The 27566-nt window shown below is 27.9% G+C and overlaps 1 protein-coding gene across 3 annotated transcripts in view; it reads right to left on the bottom strand.

The window, feature by feature from the left end:
* tst (superkiller complex helicase subunit twister) overlaps window positions 1-27566 on the bottom strand; it is a 626755-nt gene that overhangs the window by 78334 nt on the left and 520855 nt on the right. For all 3 annotated transcript variants that reach the window (XM_072532052.1, XM_072532051.1, XM_072532053.1), the window contains one exon: window positions 1272-1462. In XM_072532052.1, coding sequence (XP_072388153.1) covers window positions 1272-1462 — 191 coding nt within the window. The remainder of the gene's footprint in view (window positions 1-1271; window positions 1463-27566) is intronic.

The following is a 27566-nucleotide window of genomic DNA, read 5'->3' as shown; positions in this document are numbered from 1 at the left end:
GTATGGCAAACGGTACGATGTTGAGCTTGGATCCACTATCTACGTATATAATGAACAATATTACGGTTCCTGACTGAGGATCTGAGCACAAAACTTATTATAAAATTTGTACCAAAAACAAAACAATTACTGATATCCAAAGTCTGCAGACAAGCAAAGCAAAGACAAAGTTGTTACCTTGCTTAAACCTGGCAAAAACTCCAACGGCCACAAAAGCTATCGGTCAATATATTTATTTTATCAGCTATACAAAATACTTCTGCACATAATCCTTAATATAATTTTACCGATAATAGAACATTTACACAACCCATACCAGTAAATACTAGGACTTTTATTACGTAGACGATACATTGCACAACCAAAAACTTTTGTTGCTGAAGTGGAGAAAAATCTAAATCACACAACACAATAAAAAAATAGATACAAGGTTGAATGCTCGAATAAATGAACTTTGATAAAATAAAGGCAGATATCGAGCACAGTTTTATTAATTAAATCTTGCCCAAGTACTTTCGCTCCCTAGAGCATCTTCAGGGGCATCTGAAATAAGCCAAGAAACGTTTTTTTAAATTTAGAAATTGATTAACCTCGATAAAAACTCGAAGTTAATGGATGATAAAAGTTTTTTGTGATTAACGTTTTAGACTTACTTCGTCAATTTTGGGCTATCCAACAATAATTGCAGAATGTCATAAACATAAAATTAAACATAAAGTTGAACATAACACTACACTAGACAAGGATAAACAGTTTAAAATTTATAAAAAAGTTAAAGCTACATTCTGGTCGGCAACAGGAGAGAGAATGGCTCCCGGTATTAACGGAAATGTTAAGGTGACATGTGTCATATGACAGCTTGGATGGGCAGTCACAATCATGTAGATGTGATCTGCGCATTTCAAAATTCTATGTAACTAAGCATTGACCAAAAGTCCAACTGACACTAATATAGGAAATTAATTAGATTAATCTAGTTAAAATATTCTATATGTCATATTTCATCATACACCCTTCAAGATATACAAAAAAAAAAAGAATAAGCTGCTCCTCGCCATCTGAACCCTCGAGAGGAATTTCTTTATGGTAGTTATCTTCCTAAAATCTTCCAGGACGACTCTTGCCTGCAAACACCGGTTAACCTGTGCGAATGTGGGGTGGTACAAGATTCATCACACATTCAGAAGTATATAATATTGGTAAAGTGGTATATTCTTGTTAGATATTTTAATTTTATTATTATTTTTAAACTAAATTATATTTATATTTACTTTTCTTAAGTCTGGAGTTAATCCATCATCATCAAAAGCTTCGTCTTGTGATCGACCTCTGAACACCAAAGCTGATAACAGAGATGCTACTTCGGCAGCTTTAAGCTTGGTTAAAATATTTCTTAGGATTAGTTCGGTTATTAATAGCTCATTCATGCCTATTTCGCAAGCTACATATCCCTTAAGCTGAACTAGAAATAAAAATAAATTATGTTACTTTAAATAAAATAGAATATTCTAAACATAATCAGAATTTAAGAAAAGTAATGTGAAATCTAAGCTTTTAACTTTATCAAAGAGAAGTTACTGGAGAATAAAATGTCAATATATGTTTAAAAATAATATTAATCACACAGTCTTGCGTGATTTTCAATAAATGATGGTATTAACAGAATCGCGCCTTTGATTATCAGAGGAAAGGTGATATTAATATTTGTTAATATACAGTCGACATTGCCTGTAGTAAAACTTTCTGTATAGTGAAAAATTCACACAATTTATTAATGAAATTACACGTAAAAGACCCCACATATAGTAAATCTGTAAAATAGTTATATTCTGTACAATAAACTTTTTTCAGGAGGCCGTGAGTACTGATAAAAATATGCGCGTAAATAGAAAATAAAGTATCATGAGATAAGATACAATTTAAAAGACAGAAATAGAAAGTTAGAATCGCACTTACACAAAAAGTGAAGACGAGATGTAAACAAGCAAAAAGTGACACCTCAACATTTCAAAATAGGTAATCTAGTTTTCGTCAAAAGGGAAGAAAATAACAAGTTTGATAGTCTATATGTACGCCCTTTCAGAATAACAGAAATAAATAACGTAAACTCTAAAATTAAATTAGATACAGGGAAAGTTAAGAAGTTACATAAAAACAGGCTATACCCGTACATTCAGTAGACAGTAAAATTAAAAGACAGTGATTTTATAAATTAAGTGAACGAACAAATTAGTAAAACAGGAGTGAACAATAATGTAAAACAAACTGTAATATATACGAAAAGTGATAAGAGACTAGGTCATAATTATTTCTACAATTGTTAAGATTAAGACGAAATATTTATATGATAAACTGTTTAATATATGACAATATATATATATATATATATATATATATATATATATATATATATATATATATATATATATATATAATATATATATATATATATATATATATATATATATATATATAGTATATATATATATATATATATATATATATATATATATATATATACATCATACTATCATTTTCGCATCGATACATTATGCTTTTACCATCAATTTAGCATCGACTTGCAAAGTAGCATCTGTATATCGACGCTACTTTACAAGACCTTAATAACTTGTTTCCTGTACTTGTTACAAGAATTTTAACCATCTCATTGATTAGAGTGTTGATACCGTGTTGATATTTTAAAATTTCCGCTTTCTCTTTTTATCCCTTACTGAGTTATACAAGTTTATTCCAGAAAATGTTTGAGTCTAAAATGATGGTACAGTGAAAATATTATATATATTTAGTTCAGGGTTTTACCGTTTACTCGCTGCCATTATATACATGAAAATGTATATCCCACTTTCATTATCAATCATTTTAGCATCAGAAATTTGGCATCGCTGTTGAATATAATATTACCCACAATGAAATAGTAAATTTAAGAATATATATATATATATATATATATATATATATATATTCTTTTCATCCACAAATCATTCTGGCATCATGGTTGGTTAAAAGTAACGGGATATGATATATTGCAACTACCTATGGTATCTTCGCTCCAATTGGTCCAGTCGCGACGTACAGCCCCTCAAATGATAGGATTTAACCAATAAAATACAATAAGACAGAAAAATCAAATATAGCAGCATGTCAAAAAGGCCTTAATTATATATCTTCGTTTCTATAAGTCCAATCGTGACGTACAGTATCTCAAATGACAGGATTTAACGAATTGAAAACAATGAAATAAAAAAATTAAATACAGCAACATGTCAAAAGGGCCGTAGTCACGTATCTTCGGTCCTATTAGTCCAATCGTGACGTATAGTACCTCTAATGATAGGATTTAACATAGAGAATACAATGGGATACAAAAATCAAATACAGAACAATGTCAAAAGGGCCTTAGTTGTGTATCTTTAGTTCTATTAGTCCAATCATGACGTACAGTACCTCAAATGAAAGGATTTAACAAATAAAATACAATGAGGTATAAAAATTAAATAAAGTAGCATGTCAAAATGGCCTTAGTTATGTATCTTCGGTCCTATTAGTCCAATCGTGACGTACGATACCTCAAATGATAGAATTTAACTAACAGAATACAATGAGATAGGAATCAAATACAGCAAAATATTAAAAGGGCCTTAGTTACGTATCTTCGTTTTTATTAGCCCAATCGTGACGTACAGTACCTCAAATGATAGGATTTAACCAATCGAATACAATAAGATAGAAAAATAAAATACATCAGTTTATCAAAAGGGCCTTAGTTATGTATCTGCGGTCCTATTAGTCCAATCGTGACGTACAGTACCTCAAATGGTAACATTTAACCAATAGAATACTACGACGTAGAAATCAAATACATCAACACGTCAAAAGGACCTTAGGTACATATCTTTGCTCCTATATATGTTATGTCAAAAGAGCCTTAGTTGCGTATCTCAGGTCCTATAGGTCTAATCAGGATATATGGAGCCTAAAATGATAGGATTTAACGAAGATAATACGATAGTGGAGAGAAATTCAACATGGCTGCATCTAATAACACCTTAAACTGGCAGCAATAAAACGAATTTACGCACAGAGGTATGTGGCATATTACGTGACAGAATTTATCAAATACCGTACGATTACGTCATACATCTCTTTGCATACGTCCACTTTTAGTTAACTACTTAGTATGTATTCAGTACTTAGCTTTACGGTGTTGAGGCATGGACTCTTAAACAGAAGAATGTTACAAATCTTGAAAGCTTTGAGATGGGGTGCTACTGCCGTATACTAAAAATAAGTTGAGTGGATAAAATTACAAATGAAGGGGTAATACGTAGAATTCATAACGATCCAGAAGTTATACTGAATATAAAAAAGAGAAAACTTAAACACTTTGGCCACCCGATGAGTTAGTGATGAGTGAATTATTCAAAACAGCAGTAAATAAAATTAAAATCGCCCTAATGATATCCAATCTCCGATAGGAGAGGCACTCAAAGAAGAAAATATGAAAGACTCGAAAAATCTCCAACGTTCACTGTTAAACATATTCCTCCCGTTCACTGCACACATTTACTGCTCCTTGACGCTGTGACGAGAATGAGATAGGATTTAACAAATAAAATGACAGAAAACTAAACAAGACAGTGTGTCAAACGTGGAATGCGTCGTAGAACGTGAAATAGCGTCAAATTATATGATGGCCATAGACGTTTCTTTAATACCCAGCAAACGACTCGTTTTGTAAAGTTACATAGGCGGGATCTGTGCGAGAAAAAGTCGATCATTCGTTTTATAATCCAAAGGGGACCATAAAATATTCAACGTTAAAATGTGACATAATGTAACGTTATGACAAATCTTTTTTCTCCCGCACGGGTGCATGCCTGTGTACCTATGCAAGGGGAGTCGTGCATAACCTTTAAGTTGATCGTAATACATAACTGCAACAACAAGTATGTTGACGGTTTGGGTTAGTATATACAGTGCATTCCGTACGTTTTTTAAACATGATTAGGAAACTGTTGACTGGAGGCTATTAAAGAAGTTCTTAAATTTTTTGCGGGTCACCCCCTTTTCTGTAAATGGAGTGAATATTGTTATCCGTTTAATTTTTTCCCCAGTTGAATAATTCCTGCTGGTATTTGGTCTAAGCTTACTTCTTTTCCCCATTTAAGCTGTTTCATAGCTAATTCTACTTCCTCTTTATAGTACCCTGTTCACCTGGCAATTTCGGACTATTTCATCTCTTATAACATAAAACAGTTGTTTCAGATATCTTTATCGCGTTACCTTTTTTTATGCATGAATATGCTGCCGTTTTCATCTTTTACTATTTCATATGGAGCTACACGATTAACAATTCCAAATCAAGAAAACACAAGTAACACTCCGAATTATATTATACAACTAATAGTCGAAAAATGAAGAGCAAGAGTTAGATGACCAAGAAGCCGAAATCTTAATGACGAACACAAATATAATCGACTAATCAGACAATTAAGATCAGCGCTACATGACGCACGCAATGCCACATTTGAACACTACATTAGTACATTGTCGAAAGAAGATCATTCAGTATGGATACCAACAAAAACACTTAAAGAGACCTGAACAACACAACCCACAAATTAAGAAAGATGACGTTAGTTGAGGAAGATCAGACCAGGAAAAAATGTTAACATTTTCAGAATACCAGATGATAATAATCAAGCAATAGAACACTGAAAACTTTTGTTTTTAACTGTACGCCCGTCGTGAATGACATACCATTTTTTAAATAACACTTAATATTGCACTTTTTTAGTGTATTTATTTCATGTTTCAAGATAATTCTTTTAGGAATATATTAATTTATAACATACGGTCTTATGGTCTTATTACGGCTTTCAGATTATACGACATAAATGTATCTTGTACCGCACTGCTAATTACGAATTATGTTTGTAATGCGATAAGAGGTCCGGATATACGAGACACCAGTGACTCATGCCGCACTGATAAAAATCCGACAGGAATCTGCATTTCTATAAAAAAAATAGATTAATTTGTTTTGTGTATTAATTTAGTTTAGGTCGAACAAGAGTTGCAGTAAAAGATTTTTCTAAATATAGAGTGTAAACCATATTTCCAATGCTTTATGAAAGAGAACCAGTTTATAATATTCTGGACGACGTAATAACACCTTATTTTAGAATATTGGTCGATGAATTGAAATCATTGTTCAAGAAACGAATTATTCATGTACAGATGTTTTACTCTAAAAACATGTAAAAATAAAATCTCGATTAAAAAAGTTGTAACCAGTTACTCTCGATGAAATTTAACCCCATTATTGATTTTACGAGTGATAAAATGGGTCGACAAAAGACCAGTTTTAATCCTTGCAACATTTAAACATAATAGTTGTATCTTGGTTTAATCAAATAAAAAGAAAAATTATACACAAGTACTAAAACCACAAATTATTCTCGATTATAACTTGGTGAAAAAGAGTGTTGATTTTAGTGATCAAGTGGCTTCTTACCAAAGCCCAATACGCAAAATTCTGAAGTGGTACCGGAAAGTGGCAATGGAATTAATATTTAATACCGCAGTAGTCAATGCTTAGTTGCTAAATAATAGAAAACGTAAAAAAAGCGACAACCTATCCTTGAGTTCAGACTGGAGTTCGCGAAGGCGTTTACAAATAAAGAAATGTTGTAACCCTCATGACCAGTTACACCCAAAAATACCATCTAAGGCAAACCGATGTAGATAATACAAAGAGAAGAAAGTGTACAAAATGTTACAAAGTTTTAAGAAGAAGCATGACTAGTAGAAAGGCCGATAGAAAAGTTAAAAAAGTTAAAACATACTCTGAAGAATGTGATGGCAAAACTGAAATATATCTAGTGTGCTTCAATGAAGCACATTAAAAAACAATTTTACTTATACAGGAACTATTATTGAGTAAAAACGTATTGTGGCTCAAGTGGCCTTATAGTATTGGAAGTCGTAAGTTGATAGTTTCCAGTAGAACGTTTTTATTGTTAGTTACCTCCGTAAAAGTGAGTTATAGTATTTATAAAGAAATGGATGTAAATAATATGCCTTCGACATCTAAAAAAGGTAGATGTGAACATAAACGTAGATTGACCACTGCTGAATTACAATCATTGTTAGAAGCATCGGGCGAGGACGATGTGGATTAAATGAATGGTGAAAGTGACTGACAAAATACTTGCACAAAGTCGTTCAGAAAAATCGAGGATTGCGTTTTGGAAAGAGACAACACAAACAGAATTTAAGACTTTTCTCGAGCTTAAGTTCCATATGGGGACAATTAAAATGAACCGTCTGCATGACTACTGGAAAAGTATAGGTAACTATAATAGTGTTGACTTGACTAGACAATTGTTCATAGCCCATATGAAGAAATAACCTAATCCTCACTTGTCAAAGAAACTAAAAAAACGTTAAGTGGTCTAAAAACTAAAAAGTCCCCTATTCAAACTGGTTTTTAATAAAAAATTTAATAATATGTTAAAAGTTTTTTTAATATACCCTAAAACTGAAAGCGCAAATAATCGATTGCAAGTTACAAAATACTTATAGTCATACGAGTTTGGACAAGTACAGTTGTTTAAATAATTGCTTTCTGTGATAAACAAATTGAATAAATTGTAAAATATTTTTTGATCTGCTTGATATTTAGCACACTTTAATAACTCATCAATTGCCATGATTTCAAGTAGCTATATTATCTGTCGTTAGTCACAAAACAAAGTTATTAACATTTATAAATTACTACAAATATATAATATCTTAGAGTTTATGGTTTTTTGGAATTATCTCAATTATTTATGTATTTAAATTTGGTATTTCTCTACATAGAAAACTTTTTATGGTCTACAACTTTTATTTAAATTATTTTTCTTTAGAATGTATACAAAACGTTTTATAAGCAAAATTTTTTATTTTGCCTTTTAAGATTGTTTAAAAAAACAAAGCAAAATCAACTGTACGTCTTTTTCAAAATTACATTTTTAATTAACTAATATTTAACGATACGATTTCCAATATTTAACCTTGTTTATTGTACAAATTATGTAAAAATGTGTATACACATTTTGTACAAAAAACGTTTTTGAGAACGATTTCCTGAATTGAAATCAAAATGTTAAACATTAAATAATTAAAAATGTGATTCTCATCACAACCAATATTTTTGACCTAATCCCATAAAAATCTAATATTTATCTTAAACTATTCACTGATAGCTTCGATTAAACAGCTTGGAAATATGTAAAATATTCCTCTACACAACTCTCTGGGAAAAAATATCTAAATTGAATAAATATAACAACTGAACATTGATATAAAAAAACTAGTTGGTTGACCCCAGCCGGTCGGCAGGTAGTTTCAATGTCTGCATTTGAACTTGACCCAAAACCGATCGATATTTTTATGTTTTCAAATATTATTTAAGTATTAACACTGGCAACATCTATTGGCTTTAAAATGATACCAAATACAGTAATTTTACCTCCCAATGTTAAAATGATGGTTTGATGTAAAAAATTTAATTTATAAAAAAATCGGATTATTGAAAAACCGACAACGGTGCCAAGCCTACAAAGGTGCACTAAACGAACATACACGACTTATAAATAGAAAATGATAGCATTTCTTGGTGATGCTAAATGACTGCAACGTGAAAAGAGCTTAAAACGATAGTGGGATGTATATATATATATATATATATATATATATATATATATATATATATATATATATATATATATATATATATATATATTGTTATGATGTGTTTTTTGTTTGAATGATGAGCAATGAGTATTTTTAATAATATAATATATAGGGTTTTTATCGCGGTTCTCAAAGAATTAGCTTGTAAGTACTTTTTTAAATTATCTTTATTATAACTATTATGAAACACACATATATATCTAACCTAGTCAATGTAAATTTAAAATAAACTATCTTTAAATTGATATTCTTATAAAACTAATTAAATTCTATAGACAATCTACAATTTAAACAAAACTATCTTCAAAATTGAAATTGTTATGACATTAACTAAATTATATTAACAAAATTTTGTACCTTTCTTTCACTGAATGCCTAAATGAACTGTTTTCCACTATATATATTCTAATCACCACTGAAAGTCTTCGTACTTCGGTTATCCTTGTTTTTGTGAAATTACTTTTTTCAATTATCAGCTTCTACCAATTTAAGATATAGTTTTCTTCACCAGCATTTCTACACCACCAACCAAACCAGCAAACAGCATTCATATTTATTCTTCTTTTCAATATAGCAATATCCAATTATTATAAGTTGATTTATACTAATCTCCAACCATAATATAATTTAATTTCTTCCAATATATTTTTTTTTTAATCTTCAATAATTATTTGTGTATAATTATAAATGTGCATTAAATATATGCTTAATTTTTAATCTTCTTTTAACTCACTATATTAAACAATTTGACTATTTGTACCTGATTCACTGACTCCAACTAACCTTTCATATTTCTTACTAAACTTTTCTGACTGACTTCTTGAAAATTCTGAACAATTTACTTTACTAAATGTGTCTACTAACTTTTATAATGAACTGGCCTGACTTCTGACTAAAAAACTCCAAAACTGCTTGACTTCTAACTAAAAACTTCTAAAACTGCTGCCTTGAATCCAAATCACGGGTATTTATATATTTTTGGATTTCTAGAACCATCTCGTAAGATATCATGTTCCAATTTGTTCTATTTAATACTTGTCTGAATTTTCTGGAACAAACCATTTCGCAAACATGGCCATCTCCGGAGATCCAGAGAATTCCATTCTTTTCTATTAATAATTTTGTTTACATTTAGGCTTTTCAGATCAGAATATATAATTAAATTAGTAACTAACACTCTAATTTAATAAAATACACATTTCAAACAATATATTATATAACCCCACTTTATATTCGTATTTATTTCCTAAAATGTCACTTAGGAATGGAGGGTATAGTGTGTTGCCTAGTCACATGGCTCACTTAAAAATATCTACAATATCATAACTACTAAAATACAACTTTTTACAATTATTATATGCTAATTTCTTAAAATGCCCTCACATAAATAATTTTTATAAAATTCTCTAGTATATAACTTATTTAAAACAACCAAATATCTAATATTATGTAGTATATAACTTATAAATTATTTTCTATAAACCCTAATTGTCACAATACCCCAAAAATAATATTTAAAATAAATAATTTACTTATTATTTTTTTAAATATTAATTTTCTCATACCTTATTAAATTTAATAAATCAAATTTTTTTTTTATTTAAAATGTGTTAAATACATCCCTGTTCGCTGTCTATGTCAAAACAGAGAACAACGGATCACAGTTCGGCTATTCTATGGTCAAACTGTCATGTCAAATGGAGAGAATAAAATATAACCTTAATTACAATATAATCGATATGGTGTTCTGTTTGTTTATAGACAAAATCTAGGAAGTATTTCCATTCAAAATAACTTTCATCAATATAAATTGGTAAGTTTTGCACTTTTTATAAAGACATTTACACAATCAATTCTGTATCTAACCCCAAATTATGATTTTTAGGGTACCAAACAATTTCCATATGTACAAAATTCAACAAGTATGATGTCAAATTTATTCATAACAAAGAAATCTACCATCTATCTATGAAATGGATCTATCAGTAAGTTATTAGTGTTATTATATTTGTGTTAAAGGTATAGAAAATATTATTCAATCTCTTCATGATATTGAAAAATGTCGTTGATATGAAATATGCCTCTTAGTCTGTTCTCTGCATCTATTAACACATAACTATTTAGTCCATTCTGATTTTCAATTGTATATGGACCTTCAAACATTGGTTGTAATTTCTTACAACGGTTTTCTTTAACATTACTTTTTCTAAGTGAACGAATTAACACTAGGTCTCCTTTTTTAAATGTGATTGGTTTTTTTATATTTCGATTTTGTCTTCTGATATATTTTTCAGCTTTCCTCCTAATTCGGTTATTCACTTTCTGCATTACTTGTTCTAACATATCCTGATTATATTCACTAATCCACTTTCTGTTTCCTATATGGCCAAACATTAAATATTCTGGTACTTCCTCTGTATTCAAATTATGTGTATTATTTAAAAAATACTCTACTTGTGGTATATGTTGCTGCCAAGTTTCGTGTTGATTTTGGCACAGTATCCTTAAATATTTTATAACTTCTTTAATATATCTTTCTGCAGGATTTGCCTGAGGATGTCTGATACTTGTAAAATGAATGTTGATTCCCTTTTTCTCACAAAATGTCCGAAATTTTTGGTTGTTAAAATATGTAGCATTATCTATTATGCAATTTCTAAATGGTCCTATTTCTTCGACAAATTGATTAATATATAATTTTAATGTTTTAACATTTGTTCTAGAGCAGGGATATAGTTTAATAAATTTTGTATATAAATCAACTATCACTAGTATATGCTTTTTTCCTGTTGGACTGAGAACTAAATTTGAAATAAAATCCATGGAAACTGTATTTAGTTTTTCATATACAACATTAGATTTATATGTGTTCTGGTTTTTGAAATTCTTTTCTTTGTTTAGTTGACATATTGGGCATTGAGTAGTAATTTCTTTTGCTATACTTATGTCATTCTTGGCAAAATAATTGTTCCTAAATAGCATCCATAGCTTTCTTGAACCAATATGCATATAATTGTTATGTAAATTTTTCAATATTTTCTTTGCTAAAGTTCTAGTTATTACATATACTTCTATGCCATTTATTATTTTATAATATACCCCATCTTTCCTAAGGACTTTTTGTTTTTCACTCAAATTGATCTGATCTCTTATAATTTCTTCTTTAGAATATAATCCAGTACTTTCTACTAATTGATTTAATCCAATTTTTATTGTTCGCTGCCCTTTTTGTGATGTATTTTCTAACCTTGATAAAGCATCTGCCACTATATTGGATTTTCCAGAAATGTATTTGATTTCAAAACAGTATTCACTAAGTATTAGACTCCACCGATGTATTCTACTGTTTCCATATTTGTTATTTAATATAGACGTTAAAGCTTGGTGATCTGTTTCTATTGTAAATTCATTACCCAACAAATAAAATCTTAATTTTGTGACACAGTGTATTATACTTGCTAGTTCTAATTCTGAAACTGAGTAACCCTTTTCATGTGGCTTTGTAATTCTTGAAATGAATTGTATTGGGTATTCGACCCCATCATGTATTTGTAATAATACCCCTGATAATCTCTCTATTGATGCATCTGTTCTTAATATGAATGGCTGTGTGTAGTCAGGATAGTATATTTTCAAATTTGACAGAAAAATGTTTTTAATTTCTTGGAATGCTAGTTCTCTTCTCTGATCCCATCTCCATTTTACACCTTTTCTCAGTAGTTCAAGTAATGGAATTTCTTTTATACTTAGATCTGGTATCATCCTTTTATAATAATTAATTATTCCAATAAATCCTCTTAAAGTTCTTAAATTGTGTGGTGTTTTATATTCCTGAATGACTTGTGTCCGTTCTGGATCCATTTCGATTCCCTTAGTATTAAGTTTATAACCTAAATATATTACTTCTTTTTGAAAAAATGTACATTTTTTTTGATTTATTTTTAGTTCAACTTTGTCTAATCTATTTATTATAATTTTTAGGTGTTTCTCATGATCTTCAGCCGTTTTAGAAAAAATTAATATATCATCAATGTAGTGAATTACAAAATGTTCATATTGATCCAAAATATCATGAAGACATCTACATAGAGCACTGCAAGATGATTGAAGTCCAAATGGTACTACTTTGAATTGATATACTACTCCATCTATCTGAAATCCTGTATACTGTCTACTTTTTCTTTCTAGAGGTATTAACCAGAAACTATGCTGTAAATCGATTTTAGTGAAAAATGACATTCCTGTAATTCTTCCTAATATTCCATCTATACTCATTGGTGCTTCAAATTGCTTTTCAGTAATCTTGTTAATATTCCTTGCATCCAAACATAACCTGATTTCACCTGATCTTTTTCGTACTACTACTATGGGGTTAATAAAACGTGTGTCTGCCTTCTCAATGATCCCATCTTCTAACATATTATTAATTGTTTTGTTTACTTCTTCTCTGTATTTATATGGTATTGGGTATGATTTTGTTTTAAAATCTTTTTCTTCTTTAACTTTTATACTATGGATATAATTTTGTGCAATTCTATTTTCTTTATTGACAAGTCCCTTGTGTTGCTGCAATATGGAAATGACTATCGATTTATATTCTTCAGGGCAATTTAAAACTTTCATTATATCTTCTTCTTTACAAATAAAATTATTCTTCATTATGTACTCATTATTCCTTGCTTCCAATTTTACGCACTCCGCCTCGTAGGCATCCATCTGCTTAAAATTTCCATTCCTTAAATATTCACTACAATAATTATTCTTTACATTCTTTTGGGACATTTCCCTATCATCAAAATACATTTCTTCTTCATAAACATCATTATTTTCTTTTAATAATATCCTATCAACTCTTATTCCTTCTTCTACCTCATCTTTCTGCATAAATTTAATTATTTGCCCTTCCAAAGTTACCATTTTTTCTTCAAAATCTATCTTTACTTTCTTCTTTTCCAATTCATCATTTCCCATTAATATATCAACACATAAATCCTTGACAATAAATCCTTGCATATTAATTTCTTTATTAAGAATATTAATTTTAAAATTGGCTAGTTTATCAATTTCACCCAACTTCTTATTATTTGCACCAATAATTTTAATTTTTGGAATCTTTATTATATCTGATAGTTTTAATGTATTAAAAATAAAATTCTCCGAGACTAAAGTACTTTCTGAACCAGTATCTTAATCATTTTATTTTTGGCCAAAGCATTTATATAAATTAAATTAATAGATTCAATAATTTTATCTTCATCTAGAGAAATAAATTCAGAAGGTTTTTCATAATAGCAATGGCCTAACTTGTAATTCAGAAAGTTTACTGCACAAAATTTTGATTATTAGAATTGTCAGATTGTATCTGACCACTTGGATCTGATGTCCTATGTCTTTCCCTACTATGACTTCTACTCACATTTTCCTGCCTTGTACTATTTTGTTCCCTGTCTTCGCAGCTTCTATTCCTTCGAACACAATTTACCTGTCTGTTATAGTTAGGTCGCTCTGTATTTCTTCTATTATTAAAATCTTGTCTATTATTATTAGTACTGTCATTAAAATGTTGTCTATTATAATTAGTATTATTATTAAAATTTTGTCTATTTTGATTACTATTATTATTATTAAAATTTTGTAAACTATCAACATATCTATAATTATTATATGATTGTCTATATTGTTGATTATCATTTCTATTATATTGAAAGTTATTATTGTTTTTTCTGTTATTATTATTACTTGTCATATTGCCTCTTTGTATTCTTTGAATAAAATTAATAAAACTATCTATTGTTTGAATATTTTGTACAGTTACGGTTTGCACAACATCAGCATCAAAATGTCTAGATACATTTAAGACTGTTTCATCCTCTCTAAGTGGTGGTTCTAAATATTTTGCAACTGTTATCAATTTCAATGCATAATCTACCATATTTGATTTTAAATTTTGATTATACTTTCCAAAATATAGAATTTCTCTAAACTTGGCTTGCTCTAATTCACCCCAATAATAATTTAAAAATTTATTTTCAAATGTTTGAAAGTTATCTAAATCATTTTCAATACTAGCAAACCAAGTTGCTGCATTGTCATTTAATGTCACTCTAATATAATCTTTAATATCATTAATATTATTCACAAATCTTAATTTATGTTTTAAACTATTTATGTATACTCTAGGATGCAAATTTTTTATATTACCAGAGAATTTAATCCCAGTCTCATTTGTTAAATTTAAGTAAGGTCTCCCTATGTCTCTCATTTGTGAAATATCATCTATTCTCTGTTCCACATTTCTTATTTGATTATTATTTATTTGGATATTTTGTTGTATATCATCTAATTTTTCTTCTGTGTTTCTCCTGTCTTCGTTAATTTTTACTTCTAAGTTACATTTCTGTAACTCTATTTTCTGTTCTATATCTATCTTATTATCTTGAATAATCCTCTTTACTTCTGTCCTCTCATTGTCTATCCTTTTCTTGTAGTCATTCCTTATAATTTTTATTTCATTTGCTACTTTTTTCTCTGCAGCTTCAAGTTTTTTATCCATTTGTTTTTCCATTTGTTTTACAATTTTATTATTATTATCTTCTATTTTCTTTTCTAATTTTCTATAATTCTCTTCCAATTTCTGTTCCATTTTTTTCATGTCTTCTTTGACTTCTTTTGAATTCTCTTCCAATTTTTTTATGTCTTCTTTGATTTCTTTTGAATTCTCTTCTATTGTCTTTTTCATCTGCATCATTAATGACATCAAAGCTGCCATATTGACATTTTCCTCTCTTTCTGGATTCATTTCTGCAGTATCTTGTGGAACTTGAACTAAACTCTCCTCTTGTATAGGTTGTGTTTCTACTTCCACATCTTCTTCATTCTTTTTGCTTCTTGTACCTTTCTTTCCTTGAGACATTTTGAGACTTTACTTGTTCAAATATAATTAAAAATAAAATCTATAATTTTTCCTTTCTACTGATAATTAATTTAATTATATGAGAGCACTTATCTTCTCAAACTAATTCTTTTAAATAGAGAGCCCCACGTTGGGCGCCAAATTGTTATGATGTGTTTTTTGTTTGAATGATGAGCAATGAGTATTTTTAATAATATAATATATAGGGTTTTTATCGCGGTTCTCAAAGAATTAGCTTGTAAGTACTTTTTTAAATTATCTTTATTATAACTATTATGAAACACACATATATATCTAACCTAGTCAATGTAAATTTAAAATAAACTATCTTTAAATTGATATTCTTATAAAACTAATTAAATTCTATAGACAATCTACAATTTAAACAAAACTATCTTCAAAATTGAAATTGTTATGACATTAACTAAATTATATTAACAAAATTTTGTACCTTTCTTTCACTGAATGCCTAAATGAACTGTTTTCCACTATATATATTCTAATCACCACTGAAAGTCTTCGTACTTCGGTTATCCTTGTTTTTGTGAAATTACTTTTTTCAATTATCAGCTTCTACCAATTTAAGATATAGTTTTCTTCACCAGCATTTCTACACCACCAACCAAACCAGCAAACAGCATTTATATTTATTCTTCTTTTCAATATAGCAATATCCAATTATTATAAGTTGATTTATACTAATCTCCAACCATAATATAATTTAATTTCTTCCAATATATTTTTTTTTTAATCTTCAATAATTATTTGTGTATAATTATAAATGTGCATTAAATATATGCTTAATTTTTAATCTTCTTTTAACTCACTATATTAAACAATTTGACTATTTGTACCTGATTCACTGACTCCAACTAACCTTTCATATTTCTTACTAAACTTTTCTGACTGACTTCTTGAAAATTCTGAACAATTTACTTCACTAAATGTGTCTACTAACTTTTATAATGAACTGGCCTGACTTCTGACTAAAAAACTCCAAAACTGCTTGACTTCTAACTAAAAACTTCTAAAACTGCTGCCTTGAATCCAAATCACGGGTATTTATATATTTTTGGATTTCTAGAACCATCTCGTAAGATATCATGTTCCAATTTGTTCTATTTAATACTTGTCTGAATTTTCTGGAACAAACCATTTCGCAAACATGGCCATCTCCGGAGATCCAGAGAATTCCATTCTTTTCTATTAATAATTTTGTTTACATTTAGGCTTTTCAGATCAGAATATATAATTAAATTAGTAACTAACACTCTAATTTAATAAAATACACATTTCAAACAATATATTATATAACCCCACTTTATATTCGTATTTATTTCCTAAAATGTCACTTAGGAATGGAGGGTATAGTGTGTTGCCTAGTCACATGGCTCACTTAAAAATATCTACAATATCATAACTACTAAAATACAACTTTTTACAATTATTATATGCTAATTTCTTAAAATGCCCTCACATAAATAATTTTTATAAAATTCTCTAGTATATAACTTATTTAAAACAACCAAATATCTAATATTATGTAGTATATAACTTATAAATTATTTTCTATAAACCCTAATTGTCACAATATATATATATATATATATATATATATATATATATATATATATATATATATATATATAAATTGTGATGATGTATTATCTGTTTGTGAATGATGAGCAATGAGTGTTTTTAATAATATATATAGGGTTTTTATCGCGGTTCTCAAAGAATTAGTTTGTAAGCACTTTTTGAAATTATCTTTATTATATCTATTATGAAACACACATATATATCTAACATAATCAATGTAAAATTTAAAATAAACTATCTTTAAATTGAAATTCTTATGAAACTAATTAAATTATATAGACAATGTAAAATTTAAACAAACTATCTTTAAAATTGAAATTGTTATGACACTAACTAAATTATATTAACAAAATTTTGTACCTTTCTGTCACTCAATGCCTAAATGAAAATGTTCTCCAAAATAAAGATTTTAATCACCACTCAATGTCTTCGTTCTCAGCCTCGGTTTTGTTATTGTGAAATTACTTTTTCCAATTATCAGCTTCCACCAATTTAAAATATTTTTCTTCTTAACAGCATTTATATTTATTCATCTTTTCAATATACCAATATCCAATCACCAAATATATTATATAATTTTAATTTTCAATTAATACTTCCTTCCATTATCCAATCACCATTTATACATAACATAATTTTTAATCTTCAATAATATTATCTTTATACTGTTTATTAATCTTCATTGAACTTATTATATTGAACATCTGGACCTTCTGACTGACTATCTTGAACTTACTGAACAATTGACTTCACTAACTAAATGTGTCTGTCTTCTAACTAACTTTCTTACTAACTGACTGGCCATCTTGAATCCAAATCACCGAGTATTTATACCCTTTTCAATGTTCCAGAACCATCTGGCAAGAAATCTTATTCGATTTTTTCCATTTCCTACATATCTGAATTTTCTGGAATAATCTATTTCGCAAACAGGTTATCTTCGGTGATCTAGAGAATTCCTTACTTTTCTATCGAGAATTTTATCGACATTTAGGCTTTTCAGATCAGAATATAAACTTAAATCAGTAACTTAAACACTCTAATTTAATAAACTACACATTTTAAACAACATATAACCCTATTTCACATTCGCAAATTATTAATTTCTCTAACTGTCATGTATTCCGAGTAGGTATATTTGGTTGCCTAATCACATGGCTCACTTAAATATATTTACAATATTATAATTATTAAAATAAAACTTTTTACACTTATTATATGCTAATTTCTTAAGAATACCCTCATATAAATAATTTTTATAAAAATCTCTAGTATATAACTTATTAAAACAACCAAACACTTTTTATATCTAATATTATCTAGTATATAACTTATAAATTATTTTTTAAACACTATTTTTCTTTCTCCTATACTCATATCATTTCAATACCCCAAAATTAAATTTAAAATAAATAATTTACTTATTATTTTTTTAAATATTAATTTTCTTATCCACATACCTTAGTAAATATAATAAATGAAATAATTTTATTTCTTATTTTTTTTTAATTGTTCTATTAAATACATCCCTGTTGTCTGTCTATGTCAAACTGTTATGTCAAATGGAAGTTTTTGTGTTTACATTTTACAATGAATAAAGATAATCTAAGCTTCTATATTGTGTTATGGACAAATTCTAGGAATTCCTTCAATTTATTTTCCATCTTTCCGTTCAAAATAACTTTCATCGATATAAATTGGTAAGTTTTTCACTTTTCATATTATCTTTAGAAAAACAATTATAGAATCAATTGTTGTATCTAACCCCAAATTATGATTTTTAGGGCACAAACAATTTCCATTTGGATGATGTCCAATTGATTCACAACAATGAAATCTACCATCTATCCATGAAATGGATCTATCAGTAAGCTGTTAGTGTTGTTATTATTAGTGTTAAAAGTGTAGAAAAGATTATTCAATTTCTTCATAATATTTAAAGATGTCATTGATATGAAAAATCCCTCTAAGTCTTTTATCTGTGTCTATCAACACATAACTATTTAGTCCATTCTGATTTTCGATTCTGTATGGACCTTCAAACATTTTTTGTAATTTCTTACAACGGTTTTCTTTAACATTACTCTTTCTAAGTGAACGAATTAACACTTTGTCTCCTTTTTGAAATGTGATTGGTTTTTTTTATTTTTCGATTTTGTCTTCTGATATATTTTTCAGCTTTCCTTCTAATTCGGTTATTCACTTTCTGCATTACTTGTTCTAACATATCCTGAATATATTCACTAATCCATTTTCTGTTTCCTATATGGCCAAACATTAAATATTCTGGTACTTCCTCTGTATTTAAATTATGTGTACCTATTATTTAAAAAATATTCTACTTGTGGTATATTTTGCTCCCATGTTTCATGTTGATCCTGACATACTATCCTTAAATATTTTATAACTTCTTTAATATATCTTTCTGCAGGATTTGCCTGAGGATGTCTGATACTTGTAAAATGAATGTTGATTTCCTTTTTCTCACAAAATGCCCGAAATTTTTGGTTGTTAAAATATGTAGCGTTATCTATTATGCAATTTCTAAATGGTCCTATTTCTTCGAAAAAATGATTAATATATAATTTCAATGTTTTAACATTTGTTCTTGAGCAGGGATATAGTTTAATAAATTTTGTATATAAATCAACTATCACTAGTATATGCTTTTTTCCTGTTGGACTGAGAACTAAATTTGAAATAAAATCCATGGAAACTGTATTTAGTTTTTTATATAAAACATTAGATTTATATGTGTTCTGGTTTTTGAAATTCTTTTCTTTGTTTATTTGACATATTTGGCATTGGGTAGTAATTTCTTTTGCTATACTTATGTCATTCTTTGCAAAATAATTGTCCCTAAATAGCATCCATAGCTTTCTTGAACCAATATGCATGTAATTGTTATGTAAATTTTTCAATATTTTCCTTGCCATTATTCTAGTTATTACATATACTTCTATGCCATTTATTATTTTATAATAAACTCCATCTTTCTTAAGGACTTTTTGTTTTTCACTCAAATTGATCTGATCTCTTATAATTTCTTCTTTAGAATATAATCCAGTGCTTTCTACTAACTGATTTAATCCAATTTTTATTGTTCGCTGCCCTTTTTGTGATGTATTTTCTAACCTTGATAAAGCATCTGCCACTATGTTGGATTTTCCAGAAATGTATTTGATTTCAAAGCTATATTCACTCAGTATTAGACTCCATCGGTGTATTCTACTGTTTCCATATTTGTTATTTAATATAGATGTTAAAGCTTGGTGATCTGTTTCTATAGTAAATTCATTACCCAACAAATAAAATCTTAATTTTGTGACACAGTGTATGATACTTGCTAGTTCTAATTCTGAAACTGAGTAACCCGTTTCATGTGGCTTTGTAATTCTTGAAATGAATTGTATTGGGTATTCGACCCCATCATGTATTTGTAATAATACCCCTGAAAATCTCTCTATTGATGCATCTGTTCTTAATATGAATGGCTTTGTGTAGTCAGGGTGATTTTTTAAATTTGACAGAAAAATGTTTTTGATTTCTTGGAATGCTAGTTCTCTTCTCTGATCCCATCTCCATTTTACACCTTTCCTCAGCAGTTCAAGTAATGGAATTTCTTTTATACTTAGATCTGGTATCATCCTTTTATAATAATTAATTATTCCAATAAATCCTCTTAAAGTTCTTAAATTGTGTGGTGTTTTATATTCCTGAATGACTTGTGTCCGTTCTGGATCCATTTCGATTCCCTTAGTGTTAAGTTTATAACCTAGATATATTACTTCTTTTTGAAAAAATGTACATTTTTCTTGATTTATTTTTAGTCCAACTTTGTCTAATCTGCTTATTATAATTTTTAGGTGTTTCTCATGATCTTTAGCCGTTTTAGAAAAAATTAATATATCATCAATGTAGTGAATTACAAAATGTTCATATTGATCCAAAATATCATGAAGACATCTACATAGAGCACTGCAAGATGATTTTGTTTTAAAATCTTTTTCTTCTTTAACTTTTATACTATGGATATAATTTTGTGCAATTCTATTTTCTTTATTGATAAGTCCCTTGTGTTGCTGCAATATGGAAACGACTATTGATTTATATTCTTCAGGGCAATTTAAAACTTTTATCATATCTTCTTCTTTACAAATAAAATTATTGCTCGTAGGCATCCATCTGCTTAAAATTTCCATTCCTTAAATATTCACTACAATTATTCTTAACATTCTTTTGGGACATTTCCCTATCATCAAAATACATTTCTTCTTCATAAACATCTTTATTTTCTTTTAATAATATCCTATCAACTCTTATTCCTTCTTCCACCTCATCTTTCTGCATAAATTTAATTATTTGCCCTTCCAAAGTTACCATTTTTTCTTCAAAATCTATCTTTACTTTCTTCTTTTCCAATTCATCATTTCCCATTAATATATCAACATATAAATCCTTGACAATAAATCCTTGCATATTAATTTCTTTATTAAGAATATTAATTTTAAAATTGGCTAGTTTATCAATTTCACCCAACTTCTTATTATTTGCACCAACAATTTTAATTTTTGGAATCTTTATTATATCTGATAGTTTTATTGTATTAAAAATAAAATTCTCCGAGACTAAAGTACTTTCTGAACCAGTATCTATCATAATTTTAATCATTTTATTTTTGGCCAAAGCATTTATATAAATTAAATTAATAGATTCAATAATTTTATCTTCATCTAAAGAAATAAATTCAGAAGGTTTTTCATAATAGCAATGGCCTAACTTGTAATTCAGAAAGTTTACTGAACAAAATTTTGATTGTTAGAATTGTTAGATTGTGTCTGACCACTTGTATCTAATGTCCTATTTCTTTCATTACTATGACTTCTCATATTTTCTTTCCTTGTACTAATTCGTTCACTATCTTCACAGCTTCTATTTCTTCGTACATAATTTACCTGTCTGTTGTAATTAGGTCGTTCTGTATTTCTTCTATTGTTAAAATCCTGTCTATTATAATTAGTATTGTTATTAAAATTTTGTCTATTATAACTAGTATTGTTATTAGGATTCTGTCTATTTTGATTATTGTTATTATTGTTAAAATTTTGTAAATTATTACGATATCTATTATTATTATATGATTGTCTATATTGTTGATAATTATTTTTATTATATTGAAAGTTATTATTGTTTCTTCTATTGTTATTATTATTCATCCTAATATCATTGTTATCATTATTACTTGCCATATTACCTCTTTGTATTCTTTGAATAAAATTAATAAAACTCTCTATTGTTTGAATATTTTGTACAGTTACTGTTTGCACAACATCAGCATCAAAATGTCTAGATACATTTAAGACTGTTTTATCCTCTCTAAGTGGTGGTTCTAAATATTTTGCAACCGTTATCAGTTTTAATGCATAATCCCATATTTGATCTTAAATTGTGATTATACTTTCCAAAATATAGAATTTCTCTAAATTTGGCTTGCTCTAATTCATCCCAATAATAATTTAAAAAATTATTTTCAAATGTTTGAAAATTATCTAAATCATTTTCAATACTGGCAAACCAACTTGCCGCATTGTGACTTAATGTCATTCTAATATAATCTTTAATATCATTAATATTATTCACTAGTCTTAATTTATGTTTTAAACTATTTATGTATACTCTAGGATGCAGATTTTTTATATTACCAGAGAATTTAATCCCATTCTCATTTGTTAAATTTAAGTAAGGTCTCCCTATGTCTCTCATATGTGAAATATCATCTATTCTCTGTTCCACATTTCTTATTTGATTACTATTTATTTGGATATTTTGTTGTATATCGTCTAATTTTTCTTCTGTGTTTCTCCTGTCTTCGTTAATTTTTACTTCTAAGTCTCATTTTTGCAACTCTATTTTCTGTTCTATATTTATCTTATTATCTTGAATAATCCTATTTACTTCTGTCCTCTCATTTTCTATCCTTTTCTTGTAGTCATTCCGTATATTTTTTATTTCATTTGCTACTTTTTTCTCTGCAGCTTCAAGTTTTTTATCCATTTGTTTTTCTATTTGTTTTACAATTTTATTATTATTATCTTCTATTTTCTTTTCTAATTTTCTATAATTCTCTTCCAATTTCTGTTCCATTTTTTTCATGTCTTCTGACTTCTTTTGAATTCTCTTCCAATTTTTTCATGTCTTCTTTGATTTCTTTTGAATTCTCTTCCATTTTTTTTGTATTCTGTTCTATTGTCTTGTTCATCTGCATCATTAATGACATCAAAGCTGCCATATTGACATTTTCCTCTCTCTCTGTATTCATTTCTGCAGTATCTTGTGGAACTTGAACTAAAATCTCCTCTTGTAGAGGTTGTGTTTCTACTTCCACATCTTCTTCATTCTTTTTGCTTCTTGTACCTTTCTTTCCTTGAGACATTTTGAGACTTTACTTGTTCAAATATAATTAAAATAAAATCTATAATTTTTTCTTTCTAATGATAATTAATTTAATTATATGAGAGCACTTATCTTTCCAAACTAATTCTTTTAAATAGAGAGCCACCGCGGTGGGCGCCAAATTGTGATGTTTTATTTGTGAATGATGAGCAATGAGTGTTTTTAATAATATATATAGGGTTTTTATCGCGGTTCTCAAAGAATTAGTTTGTAAGCACTTTTTGAAATTATCTTTATTATATCTATTATGAAACACACATATATATCTAACATAACCAATGTAAAATTTAAAATAAACTATCTTTAAATTGAAATTCTTATGAAACTAATTAAATTATATAGACAATGTAAAATTTAAACAAACTATCTTTAAAATTGAAATTGTTATGACACTAACTAAATTATATTAACAAAATTTTGTACCTTTCTGTCACTGAATGCCTAAATGAAAATGTTCTCCAAAATGAAGATTTTAATCACCACTCAATGTCTTCGTTCTCAGCCTCGGTTTTGTTTTTGTGAAATTACTTTTTCCAATTATCAGCTTCCACCAATTTAAAATATTTTTCTTCTTAACAGCATTTATATTTATTCATCTTTTCAATATACCAATATCCAATCACCAAATATATTATATAATTTTAATTTTCAATTAATACTTCCTTCCATTATCCAATCACCATTTATACATAACATAATTTTTAATCTTCAATAATATTATCTTTATACTGTTTATTAATCTTCATTGAACTTATTATATTGAACATCTAGACCTTCTGACTGACTATCTTGAACTTACTGAACAATTGACTTCACTAACTAAATGTGTCTGTCTTCTAACTAACTTTCTTACTAACTGACTGGCCATCTTGAATCCAAATCACCGAGTATTTATACCCTTTTCAATGTTCCAGAACCATCTGGCAAGAAATCTTATTCGATTTTTTCCATTTCCTACATATCTGAATTTTCTGGAATAATCTATTTCGCAAACAGGTTATCTTCGGTGATCTAGAGAATTCCTTACTTTTCTATCGAGAATTTTATCGACATTTAGGCTTTTCAGATCAGAATATAAACTTAAATCAGTAACTTAAACACTCTAATTTAATAAACTACACATTTTAAACAACATATAACCCTATTTCACATTGGCAAATTATTAATTTCTCTAACTGTCATTTATTCCGAGTAGGTATATTTGGTTGCCTAATCACATGGCTCACTTAAATATATTTACAATATTATAATTATTAAAATAAAACTTTTTACACTTATTATATGCTAATTTCTTAAGAATACCCTCATATAAATAATTTTTATAAAATTCTCTAGTATATAACTTATAAATTATTTTTTAAACACTATTTTTCTTTCTCCTATATTCATATCACTTCAATATATATATATATATATATATATATATATATATATATATATATATATAGCATATATATATATATATATATATATAGCATATATATATATATATATAGCATATATATATATATATATTGTTATGTTTCTTCTTTCCCAACCAAAGAAAAATAAATAAAAAAATCCATCGAAATAAAATTTCAAGATATCAATATAAACAAATTGTATATAGTAATTTAAGATAAGATTTAGTGTTGATAAGAATAGAAATAGAAACGACCTTTTTCCGTTTCAAACAAAATTATCAAAAAACCTTTGTTTAGAATTAGAAGACATTTTACCTGTAAGTTAATCTTTTCATTGTTTGTATAATCGAGTATTAAATGACCATATTCTAATCTTTTGAAATATGTATTGACAAAACCAATTTTAAAGTAAGCTATTTAGTTTTTCTATGAAACCGAAATTAGGCTTTTCCAAAATCATGGTAAACACAATTTGAGCTTTTGATTGGACGGTCGTTTTTAAATGGGAATTGGTGATCCGACCATGAGAAGGGGAGAGGTCAGTGATAATTTGGTCATCGAAGGAAACAATCGTTTGTCTCAAGATAGAGTGTGGTTCGTGAGTTTGGATACCGGCATTGTGGATAGTTAGAATGAGAATAGAGTGAATAGAGAAGTGAATAGTTTTGCAGAAGGAGATAACAAGTAGATTAAAAGAGGTCCTTGTATCTACCATGGGCATTTTGTGAAGTATATGTGAAAGTATTTTTACGGCATCAAGTTGACAAAAGGAGGTCCTTGTGTCATAAATAAGTAGCTGAGTATGGAGAAGTGAATCAGGTGTTTTTGTGTAGTCTGCAGGAGGTTTGCAGAGACGTTAGGAAGGAGCCGAGGTGCCAAAGAGGAGAGATCACATCGTTGAGGAGACTGGACTTTTCTGGGTATGTTCCAACATACAACTCAACAAGAAAATAAGCTGTAAGTGTTTGTACAATTGAATTTTATATCTGTGAAGGATCGGTTTGGCATCATGGTCATTAGCATTCAAATTTAAGAACTAAGGTTTTGGTAGGCTAATCAAAAGTTTAAAGTTTTGTTGTTTCTTGTTTCAAGCAAAGAAAAGTAAAATTGGTTTTCACGTAATATAAATGTATGTAGATTTAAAATCTTATTATTATAAAAATTAGATTTATTTTCTTGTATGCTGATTGATAAGATAACGACAGAATTTGATAATTGTTTTATTCGTTCATATAAAATAAAGAAACGTAACCTTTTGTAATATAATATATTTTTATTCTTATCCTTCTTCTCTATCCCGATAAAAGACAACTAGAAAATCTTTGAATCCATCGAACACAGGTAATATAAGGAGTTTATTTTACTTTTGATAACAAATAAGTTATATTTTTTTTATTGGCTCAATAAACTAAGATTAAAGTCAAAATAAACAATCATAACAATATATATATATATATATATATATATATATATATATATATATATATATATATATATATATATATATATATATATATATATATATATATATATATATATATATATATATATATTTATGTGGTGGATACGTTCCACAGAAAAGCGCATATAAAAAGAATCACATAAAAAAGACATTACTTGCCTTGAAAAAGTGGAATACGTTCCGTAGCCTTGGCAATATTATTTTAAAGTCGTCTACTTTAAAATGTATAATGTATGTCTGAATTGTCAATATAAATAAGTCAGATAAAATTAAATTATTAGAATAATTTTTTACCAAGTAACAAAAAAAAAAACAAAATTTGTTTAATTTACTAATGTTTGTAGTTTGAGAACGATTTCCGAAGTGGAAATTGAAACGTCAATAAACGTACTTTAACCTTTAATTGTGGTTTATTCACATTTAAATAGTAATTACTTTTGAATGATATTGTGGTATATGAGGGTATTATGGAATACGTGGCAATAGGACGATTTCTCCTTCAAATTGTCCAGTCAAAATGATTGCTTCAATGATATTTTTGAAAATATTTTTAACTTTCAAAAATATTTCCGGTAATACTTTTAATGACCAAACGTGTGCCGTTGTATATTCTGGGTGGGTTCAAATTGCGTAGCAGAATAATTGATAAACTAATTTTCAACTGAAGATTGTGAGGGCTGCGATAATTTACGGCTTATCAGATCAGGATTTAAAAGATATCAGATCACCTGATAACAGCTGTTAGTTGTTAAGTTAATTTCGTCAACATCAACATTTTTCTACTAAGCTTACTTACTTACTAAGCCAATTATGATTCAAGTAATTATTCAGTATAGCCGGGAAGACACTTACAATTAATTTATGTTTGGTCTCAACAAAAGTGGAGAAATTATCTGAAAGTTTGATGCATTGTGTATTTGGATGCAGTTTTATTTTACCGTTTCCAATATCCAGCAAATGTTTGGAAAATATT

This window comes from Diabrotica undecimpunctata, chromosome 5 (assembly GCF_040954645.1).
Source record: "Diabrotica undecimpunctata isolate CICGRU chromosome 5, icDiaUnde3, whole genome shotgun sequence".
Taxonomy (NCBI): Eukaryota; Metazoa; Arthropoda; class Insecta; order Coleoptera; family Chrysomelidae; genus Diabrotica; species Diabrotica undecimpunctata.
Note: the sequence above shows the minus strand (reverse complement) of the source record. Positions and strands in the feature narration are given on the sequence as shown.